Raw genomic sequence first — 18,277 nt, forward strand, 5'->3', positions numbered from 1 at the left:
GTTCATCCCGTTCTTGCTTGTGTTCTCGATTCGCTTGTAGGAAAGCCTTCTCGGCGAGGTCAATCGCGTTCGCATGGTTGATAACCAACGGAGCAGTGGTGTAACGGTTGTGGGGGTCCAAATCAGTCTTGGTTCGAAGCCTAGATCGTGAACGTCAAGTCTCCACCAATCGACGCTATCATACCTTTTGAAAGATCGGGTTACATCAGTAACTCTTTGAGCCATCTTCCGGGAGCTTTGTCATTTTCTCTATACATCCTCTTCTTAAGTGCATCCAAGATCATACCATTTGCTCGCTCGACCTATCCATTATCTCTAGGGTGCACCACCGAGACGTATTTTACTACTATGCTCCTTTCATCACAGAAGTCCCAAAAAGCATTCTCGGTGAACTGAGTACCTAGATCAGTGATGATGTTGTTGGATATGCCGAAGCGGTGGATGACATGGTCGATGAATGTGACAGCCTTTTCTAAAGATGCCTATACCAGAGGCATGTACTCTATCCACTTAGAAAATTTGTCGATCAGCACAAAGATACATGTAAATTTCCCAGGAGCCGGTTTGAAGGGCCCAATCATATCTAGTCCCCAACATGCGAAGGGCCAAGAGGCTAGTATTGTCTAAATCTCATGTGCTAGTACGTGGATTCTCTTGGCAAAGAACTGACAACCCTCATAATGGTGGACTAGCTTCTCTGCATCGGCTACGGCTAACGGCCAATAGAACCCTGCTCGGAAAGCCTTACCAACCAGCGTTCTCGAGGCCGCGTGGTTGCTGCAGGAGCCAGAGTGGATTTGGTCTAGGAGATGTTCGCCATCCTCCTAGGTTATACACTTCATCAAGATTTCCTCCTTTGCATTCTTGTGCCACAATTTGCCATCGACGAGCAAATACTGCTTACTGCGACGCATCAAGCGTTCGTTTTCTGTCCGATCAGTGTAACCGCTACCATCTATCAGGTACTTGATGAAAGGTACTCTCCAGTCAGGCTCCTTAGTGGTTGGAGGTGGTTTGATGGTGTTTGACACTGGAACCATAGCCACCAAAAGCTGGTCTGGAGGCTTGTCGACCATGGGATCTTCCTCTTTGATGGAAGGCATGAGCAGATCTTGAACAAATACGCCATGTGGGACTTTAGCTCAGGATGATCCTAACTTTGACAGCGCATCTGCTTCTTGATTTTTGTCCCAGACCACATGTGTGTACTCAATGCCATAGAACTTGCCTTCTAGCTTTCTAATCAATTTGCAGTATGCATCCATCTTTTCGCTAGTCGTATCCTAGTCCTTGTTGAGTTGGTTGATGACCAGAGCCGAGTCTCCATAGACATAGAGACGTTTGACACTGAGCTCGACCGCACTGCGTAGACCATGCAGGCATGCTTCGTACTCGGCGGCATTATTAGACCCCAGGAAATAAATCCTGAGGACGTGTCGGAGCTGCTCCTTGGGTGGTGACATGAAAAGGACTCTTGCTCCTGCGCCGTCAATGTTGAGAGAGCCATCAAAGTATATCTTCCAATACTCATTGGGCCCCTGAGAGGTAGGTGTGCTTAAGTCTGTCCACTCGACGATGAAATCGACAAGTGCCTAAGACTTTATTGTAGTATGGCTTGCAAATTCCAAGGAGAAAGGGCATAGCTCCATTGCCCATTTGACGATGTGCCCGTTCGCATCCTTGTTGCGAATGATGTCTCCCAGAGGGTACTCGGTCATGACCACCACACGATATCCATCGAAGTAATGTTTCAACTTTCAGGATGTTATCAGTATGGCGTAGATCAGTTTCTGAATCTGTGGGTACCTAGTCTTGGATTCATTGAGTACCTCACTGATGAAATAGATTGGTCACTGTACCTTGTAGATGTGGCTAGGCTCATTGTGCTCGACCACCATGGTAGTGGAGACCACTCGATTAGTTGTCGCAATGTAAAGCAGGAGGGTTTCGTCTTCTCTAGGAGCAGTGAGGACCGGAGGTGATGTAAGGAATTGTTTTAGTTGTGTGAAGGCAGTGTCTACTTCCTCCAAGGACTCAAACTTCTTGGATGCTTTGAGCAGCTTAAAAAATGGTAGTCCTTTTTTGCCTAATCTTGATATGAAACGACTGAGGGCAGCCATGCATCCGGTAAGCTTCTGAACATCCTTCACCTTTTTGGGCAACTTCATGTCCAAGATAGCTTTGACTTTCTCTGGGTTAGGGCATATGCCATCGTGACTGACGACGTTGCCAAGCAGTATACCAGAAGGAACACCAAAGATGCACTTCTTTGGGTTTAATTTCCATTGGAATGTATTAAGGGCTGCAAAGGTGCGTTCCAGGTTGTCAATAAGGGTATGTGCTTCCTTGGTTTTGACAACTACATCATCAACATAAGCCTCGATGAGGTTGTCTTTTATCTCGTCTTTGAGGCAGGCCTGTATGGCGCATTGGTAGGTAGCCCTGGTGTTCTTGAGCCCGAACGACATGGTCGTGTAGCAGTAGGCGCCGAAACGCGTGATGAAGGATGTCTTGATCTAGTCATCCTTTTTGAGAGCGATCTGGTGATAACCAGAGTAGCAATCGAGAAAGGAAAGCAGCTCACAACTGGCAGTTGAATCTACGACCTCGTCTATGCGAGGTAAGCCGAAGGGGTCTCACTACAAGAAATCTAGGCTTGTATGACAAAGGCCATCTGTCACATTAATTCAAAAAAGTGTCATACAAAGCTGCTCATGACGAAATACAGGCGTCACGCCAGTCGTCATATAACGACCGTCACATAATGTACCGCGTGACGATTTTCTAAACTGCCGTCACAAATAGTCTGTACTTTTTGTGACGGTCATCACCCATCGTCACAATTTGTTACAATATATGACGTGCTTCTGCGTCACTAATAGTTGGTCAACGCGTCATATGTGACACCGGTCGTCACGTATTACGGTCTGAGAACCGGTTTTTGATCAACTTTTGTGACGGTTCTCTCGTGTCATGTTATGTTCTTTAGATTATATGACACTACTGTTTCGTCTTGTTTACTCTTGTTGTAGACCATGATTTGAGACGAATATATGGTGTCACAGTTATCTATGGAAAACATGACGCTCCTGGCATCCATGTTCAGTGACAACATACAAATCTATCACATGGAACCAAAAGCAGAATACACACATAAATATATAGAAGCCCAGGCATCATCACCAGGCTTAACATCACACAGAATTCATAGAAGTTTATACACATTTATTCAAATGGTTGCAAACACAGTAGCAACCACATAGGTCCATCACAGATCCACACCACATAGTTCCTGCACATCTAAACCACAGAAGTTCCACCACATAGTTCCACCACATCAAACACAGAAGTTCCAACACATGAAAATAACAAAGTTCCAACCACAGATCAAGGTTGTAGTAAAGTTCCCCATCCTCAGAAACTGCATCAAACCTACCTCAATCTTTTTGAAGTTTCAAGACAGCTCGCAGTAGTGCATTAGTCTCTTCAAACTTGTTATGCATCCCCTTCACTTCCTCTTGGGTCTGGAGCAGCAAACTTTGGTTTTCTTTAAGTGCAGCCTGTTGAGCTTGAAGTTGTGCTTGCAATTCTTCCTGCTTCCTAGCAGCTTCTTCTCTTTCAGCCTGCAGTCTTTCCTCAAACTCGGCTTGCATGCGTACTTGTGCTGCTGTCGATGAGGCACGGTTACTTTTCGACGCTCGAGGGACACCAATGTTGGGAAGAAAGGTGGAAGAACGACTAATGTGGCTGAGACTGTCAGCAACAATCTTGGAAGGAGACTTTTGTGCTTGTCCTTCTTCTGGCTGTTTTTCTTTCTCTGCCACCATTAGTGCCTACATAAATTGAATGTAGTAAATAAGTCCATAGAAAGTGTTCAACCAGACATGTAATTCAGTACAGTAGATGTTTCTTTTCATTTTGTAACTTACATATACTTCATTGGCAAGAGGAGTTCGACCACTTTTGGGACTATTCATGCATTCACCAAAGAAATCAACAGGATCAGGTTCCATGTTATTGTACTTAGCCCTCTGCAACATTTAGAAAACTTGGATTACAATGAAGCTAAAGTGAGGTTGAACTCTGAAATCTTAAGTATGAGATGTAAACTAGGCCGTGAATTAGAAAAAAAAACATGTGATAACTTGACACAAACAAAGCTCATGGTAAGTACTCTGTTTAAATTGACCTATCTTTTTTCCTAATTATACAGAAAACTGAATGACAGCTTTGTAGTGTACTTTCAAGCACACTTGTTCATACAGTTTGCATTTCACAGTTAAAAAAAAGGTTCAAGCCACTCATCAGGCATTCAGGTTTACCAGGCTGTAGCAGGCAATACAGTTTGCATTTCACAGAGTACAGTATGCTTACCAGGCTGTACCGATGGGCAATATAGGACCTAGATCCAGTCCTTTGGTGCAGCTGCACTTGTTCTCGGTTGACTTTATTCTTAGCAGATTTCTCCTGCACCACAAATGCAATACAAAGTTTACAATGACATCAAGAGTTTGCATTCCATATTAACAAAAGCAACTGATGCTGGTCCTGTACCTGATTATTTGGGTCATACCAATACTCCACCAGTTGGTCCCATTCGTCTTTCTTCATCTTTGCTGGAGGTGGTTTGGCCAACATCTGTTCTTTTGTCAGTGACTCATCGAAGTACTTCCTTTTTAGGTGATACCTCGTCTGCCTTACTCCCCTCTTAATGATATCAGTGCATGCATCAAGGCTTGGTCCTTCGTTGTTAATGTCCACATCCAACCTAGACTGCAGCCACACACAAAAGATTTAGTATACACGATTTTCACATGGGACAATAGTAATGCAAGGAAGTAGTTGGAGTTAATTAGATGTCTCACCGCCACTTTTCGAAGCACTTTTTTGACTTCTTCTTGCCCTGCCTCATTGTCATATTTCTTCCAGGATGTGTAGATAGGCAAGTTTTCTCTAAGGGCCACACCTGTTTCTGATGCCAGCTTTGCTGCCTGAAGTGGTACATCAGGTCTTTTCTTGCCTTCAGATACCTGGATAGCCAGCTTCTTTCCTCTATTTAGCATCTTCTCTAATCCATGGCCCATTGTTTTCTTGCGGACTTCCTTTCGACGCACTGCATTGGCAAATAATAAGCAACATGTGTTGCTATAGCAGTAACAATTCATACTGGATGGAGAAAATAATACTATGAAACACGTATTGTTTACCTGGAACCAAGTCACTAACTTGTTCTCCTTCATCTGGTTGACCCTCTGACATAGCAGCTTCAAATTGTTCAATGGACTCATTGAGGTCATTGCTCTGCCTAGAGCTCTGTCCACCTGGTGAGGTTTCCAGCACTTGGTTGACACTAGTTGCGGGAGTAGGTCGACTAGACAAGGAAGCAGGGTTTGGACTAGGCATAGACATGGCTGCAGTTTGCCTAGCGTTTTCAGGAGGACTAGGCACTGTGTCTGGAAGAGGTGAAGACATGGCTGCAGTAGTTGTACCTTTAGTAGTAGGTTGATGAGATAAGGTAGTAGTGGAGAGACTAGGATTATACTCAGGGTTTGCACCAGGCATAGGCATAGACATGGCTGCAGTTTGCTTAGTGTACTTACTTGGACTAGGATAACAGTCTGGGTTTGCACCAGGTATAGGTCTGGCTGCAGCTTGCTTAGTGTACTTACGAGGACTAGCCACTGTGTTTGGAAGAGGTGAAGACATGGCTGGACCAGTCCTAGTGATTGTTGGATGAGGCACTGCGCTTGTAGTTTGGGTGGTTTGGCTGCTGTTTGTAGTGTTGTGGCCTTGTAGTTGGCTGGTACTTGGAACAGGTGCAGGCTTAGGGTTGGCTTTGGAAGTGGACTTAGGAGGCAATGGATGTCTTATCCTTGGTGGTGGACGGCCACCAGGCGAAGGCATGTTTACACTTTGCCTAGTAACTCTGGTAGGCGTGCGCGGGGGCTTCTGGTTGGTAGCCGCCATTGTTGCCACCTTTTGCTTCTTTGGGCGAGTTCCTGGTACCATTGGATTTTCCTAACAAGAGAAAATGCATCTTATTAATTATGAAATAAGTGTCAAGTATATCAATGAACTACACTGAAGTATATGTTTGAAATGGATAGACCATGAACTTGTTAGTTTACTAGTAATGCATCTCACCTCCTCAAAATCATCAGAATCATCACTGTCAGTTTGGTTATCAATATCAGATGATGGATCATAATCATGGTCAGAATCACGATTGTCAGATACTAGTTCCTTCCCTTTGAGCTTGGCCTGTTTTGGCAGACCATCTATAACCTCTTTTGCTAAGATTGAAATACCCATTGATTTAAAAACATCCTGAATATGCTTAACATGCTTTTCCCTGTCCTTCTCATACTGGGTGTTGGTCATTTTCTTCTATTACTTATTACATGCAAACACATAGAATGTGCAGAAACTGGATGTCAGTTTCTGAAAAAAAAGTTAAAGAAAAAACTAACACATTAGTAGTAAAATCGTACAAAAATAAAGGCTAAATCTAGCAGGTAGTTAAAAGGTGATTTCATAGTATGAGCTTATGTTACTAAATCATATGCCATGAGCACAAAGCAGTAAATACCCAGTGAACTTGCACTTCATATGCCATGAGCACTTGCAAGTGAATTAGCACTTAAACCCTAAGACTCCAAGAGCTGTAGCAGCAACTACATGTGCATCTTCCTATTCATATGGCATCACACAAACGCAAATACATATCCAACATGAAAAGAGCATTGAGCTCGACTAACATTGCAGGGGAGGGTGGGATTAGATCTGGTAGTTGGTCTTACCGTAGACAATGGCTGAAGCGTTCAGTGTAGACCGGTGGCGTAGTAGGGGAGTGTGGGGTCGGATCTGGCAGTCGGTGTAGTGGTGGTGCCGCTCTGGCCTCGGGCCAGGGACGGAGGTACCACCGGCGTCGATGTAGTGGTGACGGCCCTCCGGCCTCGGGCCAGGGGCGGAGGTACCACCGGTGTTGGTGTAGTTGTGGTGCCCTCCGGCCTCAGGCCGGTGGCGAAGGTAACACCGGCGTTGGTGTAGTGGCGGTGGCGGGATCCGGCGTTGAGTGTCGGCGGAGTGCCGGCCAGCGGTGTGACGACAGCCGTGGTTTAGGGGAGGGAGGAGGAAGCCATGGTTTAGGGGAGGGAGGAGGAGGCCATGGTTTGCAGCGTCAAGGTGCAGAGGCGGGCGGTATGGTGGCGGCGGGCGCTGTGGAGGCGGGGTGGTGGCGGAGACCTAATCTGGATGATTGGGGAATTTTGCCTCGTGTGCTATCCAGGCGAGGGGATAAGGCAAGGAGGGTTTTGGATGGCTTGAGCGGGAGGCGGGGAGGGGCCCATGTGTCGGCGACAAGGAGAGCGCGGGAGAGAGCGCGGGTGCGGCCGTGAAAAATTGGGCTGACGCATGGGCCCGATTTGTCGGTGGCATGTGACATGTGGGTCCAGATGTTCATCAGCTCCCACCATTTGTTCAAACGTTTTGTTTTTTAAATCTGTGGCAAAATCTTGTAACAAGTTTTTCTCCTACATACTACCTCCAAATCAGACGGTTTTTTTTTCTAAAAATTTCTAAAATCATGATGTATCAAAATATTGAGTTGTATTCGCTTATATTTTTATGGTGCAAAGTTTGATCAAAGGAACAAGTTCAACTTTTAAAATTTGCAACTTCAAACCAAAATTTGAACCTCCAAATCATTTCATCTGTAAAAGTCATGAATACAAGAGTTGAACAACTCATCAAGAGCAACAATTCTTATTTTGGTCATTCGGTCATCCGACAAAGTGACGATAATTTTGTTCACAAAAAATACATGTCTCACCTCTAGTTCATGAAACCCTAACTTAGATTATAGGATTTTTGAACTATTTTACTATCACTTTGTCGGATGGACAAATGACCAAAATAAGAATTGTTGCTCTTGATGAGTTGTTCAACTCTTGTATTCATGACTTTTACAGATGAAATAATTTGGAGGTTCAAATTTTGGTTTGAAGTTGCAAATTTTAAAAGTTGAACTTGTTCCTTTGATCAAACTTTGCACCATAAAAATATAAGCGAATACAACTCAATATTTTGATACATCATGATTTTAGAAATTTTTAGAAAAAAAAAACCGTCTGATTTGGAGGTAGTATGTAGGAGAAAAACTTGTTACAAGATTTTGCCACAGATTTAAAAAACAAAACGTTTGAACAAATGGTGGGAGCTGATGAACATCTGGACCCACATGTCATTGAAACGATGGTCCACTTGGCACTAGAGTAAATAAGACCTGGCCCCACATGTCATATGTAGAAGGGTACTTCACTTGTGCTGAGAGTGTGGCCGGTCTGCCACTGTCGCCGGCCACCCCTCCAACCGTACCAGTCGCCGGCAGCGACCTCCACCTCCAGCCATGCCACCCCAATGCCCTTCTCAGTAGCAGATTCTTCGCCCTCCTCTGATCTACAGGCACTGCCCCATCCTTCACCTGCGAGCTGCCTCCCCTCCCTTCACCTGCTTGGTACCGGCGACGAGGCAATGGTGGACACTGGTGGGCCAACTCGTGGTGGTGCTTGGCTGGCTAGCTGAGCTACTCATCTTCACAGAAGCACCCACCAAGACGTCACAAACCCCCCCACCAGTGTCGAGCTTGGCCGTCCAAGGCAAGGTGGATCTGCATTTGCTAAAATAATAAAAGGTGAGCTCAGTGAAGCAGAGTGTTCCCCTTTTCATTTTTTTGCATTTTTTTTTACTCGTTTGCACCTACATACTTGCAGATCTAGATGGATAGAAGTTGGATTTATAACACAAAACGGTTTTCACCGGAGTTTATGTCTGGTGTTCAACAATTCATGGAACATGTGAGAGGTAGATATGGTCCAGATGAGGAAATCAAGTGTCCATGCCGAAAATGCCTGAACCAGAAAGAAATAAGTCAAGATGGTGTACAAGAACATATCGAACTCAATGGTATGTCTAAGTGCTATACTAGGTGGATTCACCATGGAGAGGAAGATCTTGATGTTGGTCAAGATGATGATGGAGAAGTTGCTGTTGTACCTGAAGATATGCCATGGGATGGAAATGAACAGTCAACACTTGATGAGGAAGGACAAGTTGAACATGTCATAGAAGATAGTGCACGGGGAGTTCAGGGGATCATTGAAGATTTGCATGCGGCAGCAAGCCATGGCTTTGGCGGTAACTTATATAAAGAAATCATGGAAGAGGCAAGGCGTGAACTTTATCCAGGTTGCACCGAGGAGTCTAGGCTTACTTTCATTATTAAGCTGCTGCATATAAAAGTGTACAATCGGATAACAACATCTGGGTTTGATGCATTCCTTGCATTGCTTTCATCATCTTTGAAGAATGTGCCCGGCCTTCCTAAGTCATATAATGAAATGAAAGCCCTGCTTCGGAAGCTTGGTTTTGGTTATGTGTCTATTGATGTGTGCAAGTATGATTGTGCCTTATTTTGGAAAGACCATGAAGCCGATGAGCATTGCCCAGTTTGTGGATTCACAAGATGGAAAGTGAACAAGGAAGGCAGAAAGAAAGTTCCTCACAAGGTCCTTCGTTACTTTCCAATTATTCCACGCCTACAAAGGCTATTTATGTCAAAGCAACGGGCACAATATGCAAGATGGCACAAGGAAAAGAGGGCACCAGTTGATAATGAAATGAGACATCCTGCTGATGGGGAAGCTTGGAAAGAATTTGATGAGCATTTCAAGTCTTTTGCAGATGATCCACGCAGTTTGAGGTTAGCCATTGCTACAGATGGATTTAACCCATTTGGGCAGATGACCAATTCATATAGCATCTGGCCAGTGATAGTAGTTCCCTACAATTGGCCACCATGGATGTGTATGGATCAGTCCAATTATATGCTTGCTTTGCTAATTCCAGGGAAAAAGTCGCCGGGCAAAGATTTCCATGTGTTCATGCAGCCTCTAATAGAAGACTTGATTACTCTTTGGGGTGGTGTCCGTACTTATGATGCTGTTGAAGGCAAAGATTTTAGACTGCGTGCAGCAATTCTGTGGGCAATCAATGACTACCCTGCATTAGGCACCTTGTCAGGTAGAACCACAAGGGGTTACTTTTCATGTGTGCATTGTGATGAGAACCCATGTTCTGAATGCTTGAGAAATAAGATTGGTTTCATAGGCCATAGACGTTTCCTTACACAAGATCATCGCTGGAGGAAAAACAAAACTTTTGATGGCCACCATGAAAGTAGAGAGCAGCCAAGGAAATTTACTGCAGATGAGGTTATGGCAAGGTTGGATGAAATTATCTATGTTCCAGGCAAGAATCCAGATATGCCAAAATCAAGAAAAAGACGCCGTAACGGAGAACCAGTTTGGCATTTGAAGGTCAGCTTGTATGACTTGCCATATTGGTCAAAATTGAAGCTTCAGTACAACCTTGATGTCATGCACATAGAGAAAAACATATGTGACAACATTTTGTCAACTCTACTTAATATTCCTCACAAGACAAAGGACACAGTCGCTGCTAGACTAGATTTGGAAGACAGAGGTATAAGAAAGGAGCTTCATTTGGTGGGAGACTCCTCAAAGCCCAAAGCGTGTTACGTTCTAACACCGGAGGAAAAGAAAAAGTTCTTGGAGTTTGTGAGCAATGTTAAATTTCCAGACGGCTATGCCTCTAACATATCAAGATGTGTCAATCTGGAGGGAGGAACAATGTTTGGACTAAAAACACATGACTGTCATATACTGCTTCAGCGTATTTTACCAGCTGCCCTTCGTGGTTTGGTGCGCAAAGATGTATATGAAGTAATAGCTGAATTAGGAAGGTTTTTCAGACAACTTTGCTCAAAAACTTTAAAGGTAGATGCACTACACCAGATGAAGGAAGATATTGTCATTATCCTTTGCAAGTTGGAGAAAATTTATCCTCCTGCATTCTTCGATGTTATGGTTCACCTAGCAGTACACTTACCAGATGAGGCACTCCTTAGGGGACCGGTTCAATATGGGTGGATGTATCCCATTGAGAGAAGATTGGGTACCTTTAAGCGTTTCATCCGAAACAAAGCAAGACCAGAAGGATGTATTGCAGAGGCATACACTGCCTATGAGTGTATGACCCAGTGCTCAACATATTTCAGTGACATTATTAATAGGTTCACTAGGCCAGAGAGAAACTTAGATGGAGAACATAACATGTCACTGAATGGTTACTCTATTTTTTCACATGGTGTTAACCTGCTGGGTGCTTCAAATTTACATTACGAAGAAAAAGACTATGACTCAATGGTTTGGTTTGTTTTAAATAATTGTGACGAGGTTGATGAATACAAAGAGTGAGTAATTGCTATAATGTCATTGCATATAACCTTATTCAATAATTAATGGTGTCACAAAAACTTATTAAGTTATTCCTTTATTGCAGCTTGTACAGGGAAGAATTAGAACACCAACAAGTCAATGATATTGAAAAAGTGATGTCAAAACAATTCGCTGCATGGTTCGAGAAACATGTGCGTGCAACTAAAGAACCTTTGACTGAAAGATTCATGATTGAATATATTTTCAATGTAACTAATTCTCTTTTTTTTGCAACCTGTAGATCACCAGATTGAAATGCCAAGGCACAACTCACATTGATGAAGACCTATACTCACTTGCATGTCGGCCGATCAACCGTGTGCGTTCATACACAGCATGTGTAATCAATGGGGTAAGGTACCACACTAAGGCTCGTGAGGAACATAGGAAGACACAAAACTCCACCATAAAAACTGGAGGTACTCACACAGATGGCACAATTGACTTCTATGGCACAATCACAGACATTATTGAGTTGACTTATGCTAAGAACAGCAAAGGAAATAGGACTGTTATCTTATTGCGGTGTGAATGGTACAATCTTGAGGGAAGGGCATACAAGATGAAAGATGATGGTTATTTCAAGAGTATTAACATCCAAGGCCGATGGTATAAGAATGACCCTTTCATTCTAGCCACAGAAGCTGAACAAGTATTTTTCTTGGAAGATACAAAGTTAGGTCCATCCTGGAGAGTGGTACAAGATTTTGGCCACCGACATATTTTTAATGTTGAAGAGTCCAACACAAACCAACCAATCCATGAACAAGTCCAGATGAGATGTCAGGAGGCATACCAAGAGGAGAATACTTCTTCCAGAGATGGTATAGTTGGGGACATTTATCCTGAATTGGATTTGCTGCACATGGATCAACCAGGCAGCCCTGTCAGTAGAGACCTTGTCGAGAGCATCCGTCGACAGGAACATATACTTCACGGTGAGGAAACATACGACGAAGATGAAGATGACGAAGATGAAACCTTCCTTGAGTACCATAGTCCAGATGAAGGAAATATGTCTGATGAAGACATTGATGATGACTAAACTTTGCATTTCTGAACATTTTTGTGAACCATCTACTTGTATTTGTGATTTTGTTGTAACTTGGAACAATGAATTTCTTTAAGTGCCTTATTCTGGTGTAAGACATTATATTTCATTCATGGTGCAAGTTACTCAGGCTATAATGCTTCTCATAATTCATGGACATGATATATGTATACACTGCTGCCTAGAAAACATGCTGCAAGTTTTTATGACCACAAGAGAATGTCTTGCAAAGTAAAGCATTTGTCATAGTATATACATGCTGCCAACATTTCATCCCACACAGGTGATATATTCATGCACACAACTTTGTGACCACAGAACCATGTCAGGGAAAGTACAAAATTTGTCATAATATGTATATGATGGAACTTACATACAGGCTGCAAATATTTCAACCCACACAACTTTCACATCACAGCATAATGGATCTTTATTTCAAACATAACAAGTGCACATACATCACACCATGTTACACAAGTGATGTCCAAGAGCAGAAAGGCCCATATTTCATAGCAAGTGCACATACATCCACCACTCAACAGGTTCACTACAACATGTTCTTCAACACTACAGCATGCACTACATGTCGCCTACTTCAACACAAAAGCTACAACGAAGAAGATGGCCAATACTAGGAATACTGTTACATTTAGACATCCACACACTAGACAAATGCAGCTTCCCATGCCTTCACTGTTCTTGACAACAATTTCCTTCAAATTGTTCAGATTGTGCTCCAAGCTCTCAATTTTTCCCATGAGCTCTGGAACTTCTCCCGTCGAAACTGCTGCAATGGTCGAGGTAGCTGGCGGTAGATATCCATTATCACGAAGGAAGACCACATATTCTTCCTCGAACCAATACCGACTACATGTTGCCTGCATCCAAAATTCAAGCGCATCATCACATCCCTGCAATCTGGGCACTTGAAATTTGGGTATGCAAATTCAACCAATTCACTAACATTTGTATAGGTCTTCCTGGGGCACTTGAAATATCTCTTTCCAATGTTATTGGAGTAGATGGTAGTCGCAGCAAACACCCTCACATCCCTGCAATCCGGGCACATTATCAACGGCAACCCAGTCACATCATCGATCGGCGCCTCCAGATCGACACCAGTAGGCACCGTGCCTGCAGCAACAACAGCTAGAGGTCTGGGTTGCATGGCATCCCTTGATGCGCTTGGCCGCCGAGTACGAACAGTAGACGATGAGGCCTCTGACATTATACCTGATTGATGCAGATGCAGCTGATTAGCCATTTCACATCGCATTGACCAATAGCTATTGAACACTACAAAGAAGAACGGGGAGGGGATCAGGGAGCCACTGTCGACCAAATGGAGGGGGTGGGTCGGGGATTGACGGTGCCACTACCCACCATGTGCCACCGAGTACCAACCTGATGCAGTCACGACGTTGACCGGGGATCCGCACTCACCGGCTTGCCTCACTGCGGATCTCGCGCTCCCTCCGCCAACTGCGCCGCACCGTCAGCTGGGGAAAGGGGAGCCTGCACCGCCCTGCAGCCGTGCTGCGCCCACACGCCACCACGCGCCCACCGCTCACCCAGAGGACACCCACCGCTCGCCACCTGCCGCTCGCCGCTGTCCGCCTGCCGTTCGCCGCCGTCTTCGGTCTGGTCGGGCACGGATGGGGAATGGGGAAAATGGAATGGTCAACCGAGCGGACAGGGTCCACCTGCCATGGAGTATACGGACGTTGGGGCAAGTTTATTTTTTGTAATGACATAAGGTGACGCACCCAAACAGTCACATAAAGAAAATAGATCGCGTCACAAAATGAAGTCGTCAGACTAGCTCCAGGCGCCTAACTAACTGTGACGAAACTTTGTGCCTATTGTGACATAAAAAGTTCTGTCGTCACAAATGTTTCCTCGGCTCATGAGTTTATGACGACACAAAAAACTGCGTCACAATATGTCAACATTATAAGACGAAACTAGGACCCGTCATGAGGAGTTTTGTCATAAAAAACAAGATTTCTTGTAGTGTCTTTAGGGTAGTGTTTGTTGAGATCAGTGTAATCAACGCACATTCTCCATTCATTATTCTTTTTGCATACAAGAACCAGGTTGACTAACCACTCCGGATGATACACTTCTTTGATAAATCCGGCTGCTAAAAGCCGTGTAACTTCTACCCTAATCGTCTCCTTTTTGTCGCGAGCGAACCATCGTAGCTTCTGCTTGATAGGTTTGGCCTTGCCATCGACATTTAAGGAGTGCTCAATCAAGTTTCGAGGTACACCGGGCATGTCAGCGGGTTTCCATGTGAACACACTCACGTTGCTCCTCAAGAACCTGATGAGTGCGTCTTCCTATTTAGGATCCAGGTTGGCCCCGATAAGGGCCGTTTTGCTGGGATCACCATCAACCAGCTGGATCGCCTTGTGTTTTTTGGACTTGGTGTTCTTGCATGGAGCCTCGAGCTCTGGGATCTCCAGGTGGTCGACTGACGTCTTCTTGGCATCGAGCATGGTCTCAACCATGTGAATAGAGAGGTCATGAGCCTCTGCTATTTTGAAGCTGTCGTCCTCGCAGGTATAAGCTGTGTATACGTTGCCCCTGAGAGTTAGAACCCCTTTCTCGGTAGGCATCTTGAGCACCAAATACCTGTAGTGAGGTATGGCCATGAATTTGGTGAGTGATGGTCAACCAAGGATAGCATGGTAGGTGCCGTTGAAGTCAGCGACCACGAAGTTGACGTAGTCGGTGCGGAAGTGGTCCGAGGTACCAAATTGCATAGGTAGCGTGATCTGCCCGAGAGGTGTAGAGCTCTGTCCGGGGAGGACACCCTAGAACTGTGCCTCGTATGGCTTGAGATCCACCTGGGTTATCTTCAGGGCTGGCAGACTATTCTTGAACAGTATATCGATGGAACTGCCATCGTTAATCAGCACTCTGTCAAACTAAACCTTGTTGATACAAGGATCGAGGACTAGGGGAAAACATCCTGGCTTAGGTATTGCAGCCCATTGGTCCTTTCTGCTGAAGGAGATCTCGCGGTGAGACCAAGGAGGGAGCCGTAGATCGGCGATGAGGTTGTCGGTGTTGGCCATGTTCAAGCAGTCACGGGCGAGCAGCTTGCGTTCTCATTTGGTCTCGATGGACACTTTGCCTCCAATGATGGTGTGGATGCGATCGGTTGGCTTGATGTTCTTGTGACGGGGATCTACGTCTTCATCATCGTTGTCCTCGTTGCGCTGTTCCCCTACGTCATTAGGCTTGTCGGACGTATCCGGAGCCTGTTGACGCATGTAGATAGACTTGAGAACGCGACAATTCTCCATGGTATGGTTTGACTTGGGGTGGAGCTGGCAGGGTCCTTTCAATGCTTTGGCATAGTCTTCTTCGTAGTTGTGACATCCGCCACCTTTCTTAATGGTGTTGACCTCGCCATCGTCTTCCTGAGCTCGCTTGCCCCTATAATCGTCACAGCGATTACGCCGCTGATTACGCTGGTCGCAGTGGTCGCGGGAATCATTGCGCTGGTTGCGGCAATCAAAATTGTCGTTCCGACCATGGTTGCCACGGTAGTCGTCGTGGTGTGGGGGGTGGTTAGAGCGTGGAACCCTTGCTGCTTCTTCGATGATTATCTTTTTAGCATCATCGGCATCCACACATTTCTTGGCAGTGGCCAGGAGCACTGTGACTGATTCAGGTCTCTTATGGAGGAGCTTGTCCCGTAGGGCATCATGGAAGCGGAGACCAGTGATGAAAGCCTCGATTGCCTTGTTATCAGAGATTAACGAGACCTTGATGCGCATCTCCAAAAAGCGTTAGATGTACTCACGCAGTGGCTCATCTTTGCAATCTTGGATCCGCTGCAGATCATATTTGTTGCCGGGTTGCTCGCAAGTAGCAATGAAGTTGTCGATGAATGCTTGCTTGAGCTCTTGCCAAGAATCAAAGTAGTTCGCCAGCAAGCTGACCAGCCATTGGTGGCCTGCGTGGCCGATGGCGACTGGGAAGTAATTGGACATGACGTGCTCATCAGCCATGGCTGATCTGTATGTGGTTTTGTAGAGCATGACCCATAATTTGGGGTTCTCCTTGCCATTGTACTTCTGAAGTTTTTCGAGCTTGAAATTCTTGGGCCATATGACTTGGCAAAGGTGTGAAGTAAACTGCTTTAAACCCAGAGGGTCATGGGCAATATCATATTCCATACGGCGATAGCTTTCGTGGGATGCACGATCGTTGGCTCTTTGGTTAATGCGATCACGTAGATCGCGTTCTCTGAGGTAATGGCGGAGATTGTTATTGCCATCATGGCGATCCCGGTTGCCACCCTAGTTAATCCTGCGACCGCGGTTATCACGGCGATTATCGCGGTTGTCTCGGCGGTTGTCGTCCCGGTAGTTGCGGTGGTTGTCGTCCCGACCACCATCATGGCCACTGTTTCTGCCTTGATGGTTGTCTGATGGGTCATTGTTGCACGAGCCATGTTGGTTGGGTGGCTGTGAGCGACTTGAGTACTGGTGGCTGTAGCTCGATTCGACTGAGATGGATGGAGCCCAAGCTTGATTTACAATCTCTACGGTCTAGGCCATAGCAGCCGTCAGATAAGCTTGTATATCATCACGAACTGCCTAGGTTTCCAGGGTATTGGGTAGTCGTTGCATTGTCGCCATAGCAATAGCTATGTTGGTGCTTGGAGTCCTAAAGACCTACTTGTCCCCCACCCTATTGAAGGCATTGTTAAGGTCGCATGGCTGGACCCTTATGTGTCATGCCTCCTCTTCTGCCTCGGCTTCAATTTGTCGGCGATTAAACCGGTCAATATTGCGTGCTTCGCGTGCTAGCCTTTCTTGTTCTGTTTCGCCAACTACCGGTGGTTCGTCATTACTGACAACATTGATCAAGTCCCCTTGCCTTGGTGGGAAAGATGGGAATCATGGGAACCCTGTGGCGTGGTCTGGGATATCCAGATCATATTAAATGCCTTTATCATCATGATGCTGGAGCTCGGTGTGGACGGAGGCATTAGATGCGATGCTGAACGAGGAGCTTGAGCCACCCTCTTGAACTATGTGGATGGATCCTTCTTGATAATCCTCAATTCGGACCATGTTGATGAAGTTGCGCAGGCCATAAGGCTGGGCCTGGTGGTTTTCCACTGACGCTTCATACCCGGAGAGCCGGAGACCCATCGTGGGGGCTGGCCGACGATGAACGGAGCGCCCTTTAGGAGTAGATGTGACCACGAGATCTGTACCGAGTCGTGCAGGACGACTGGCCTGAGCTGGTCGTGTAGATCTATTGTGGGTAGTGGTTACCTACTCTTTAGGTTGACTTTGAATTGAACTTACCAGAGCTAGGGTTTCAGCAAGTTTGGTGCCGACCCGATCGATGGAGTTGAGCAGGTCGGTGTTGTCGATCTGCCTCCCTTTGTAGTGAGGAAGCGGACGACGGGTTGTCGGTGTGGCTAAAGATGATGCTGGCATGGCCAGAACCAGATCCACTATGGTCAGAGCCATAGCCAATGCAGGTGAAGCAGTGGTCGACGCAGATTGAATCCGCGCCTCCTCCAGGGTCATGTCGATGAAGTCATTGGAGCCGGTGGTCCATGTGAGCTAGCCGATGGTGAACGTGAGGCCGTTCGGTGTAGCCATGGAACCAGGGATGATGACCATCTTGTTCGCCTGGAGAGCAGTACGCACACCCCCTACCTGGTGCACCACTGTCGACGAAATATGGTCGACAGTCTACCTAGGGGTATGCCCAAGGTAGTAGATTGTCGGCAGACAGATGCGCAAGCTACAAACAAGATGGTGACGCAAGACAAACACAAGGTTTTATCTAGGTTCGGCCACCGTAAAGGCGTAATACCTATGTCCTGCAT

At 45.6% G+C, this 18,277-nt stretch overlaps 1 protein-coding gene and 1 long non-coding RNA gene across 2 annotated transcripts; one reads left to right on the forward strand and one right to left on the reverse strand.

Annotated features, from left to right (window-relative positions):
* Positions 1–8,966: 8,966 nt before the first annotated feature.
* Positions 8,967–12,402, forward strand: LOC136548319 (uncharacterized). The gene is made up of 4 exons (XM_066539890.1): positions 8,967–10,542; positions 10,765–10,822; positions 11,422–11,509; positions 11,599–12,402. Exons 1-4 carry the CDS (start codon positions 8,967–8,969, stop codon positions 12,400–12,402), a joined length of 2,526 nt encoding a protein of 841 aa, XP_066395987.1.
* A 415-nt stretch (positions 12,403–12,817) lies between these two features.
* LOC136551226 (uncharacterized) lies at positions 12,818–14,087 on the reverse strand. Its single transcript, XR_010782501.1, has 3 exons — positions 13,813–14,087; positions 13,373–13,641; positions 12,818–13,286 (listed from the first exon to the last, which is right to left on the reverse strand). It is a non-coding gene; the product is annotated as an uncharacterized lncRNA (long non-coding RNA).
* Positions 14,088–18,277: the final 4,190 nt, after the last annotated feature.

This window comes from Miscanthus floridulus, chromosome 4 (assembly GCF_019320115.1).
Source record: "Miscanthus floridulus cultivar M001 chromosome 4, ASM1932011v1, whole genome shotgun sequence".
NCBI classification, from domain to species: domain Eukaryota; kingdom Viridiplantae; phylum Streptophyta; class Magnoliopsida; order Poales; family Poaceae; genus Miscanthus; species Miscanthus floridulus.

What these genes read in the sequence shown, in the direction of transcription:
- LOC136548319 (XM_066539890.1), top strand. Translation starts at nt 8,967, where the DNA reads ATGTCTAAGTGCTATACTAGGTGGATTCACCATGGAGAGGAAGATCTT. An exon ending in ACTAGATTTGGAAGACAGAG is followed by an intron (nt 10,543 to 10,764) that starts GTATAAGAAAGG and finishes GTATTTTACCAG; the next exon opens with CTGCCCTTCGTGGTTTGGTG. An exon ending in GTAATAGCTGAATTAGGAAG is followed by an intron (nt 10,823 to 11,421) that starts GTTTTTCAGACA and finishes CCTTTATTGCAG; the next exon opens with CTTGTACAGGGAAGAATTAG.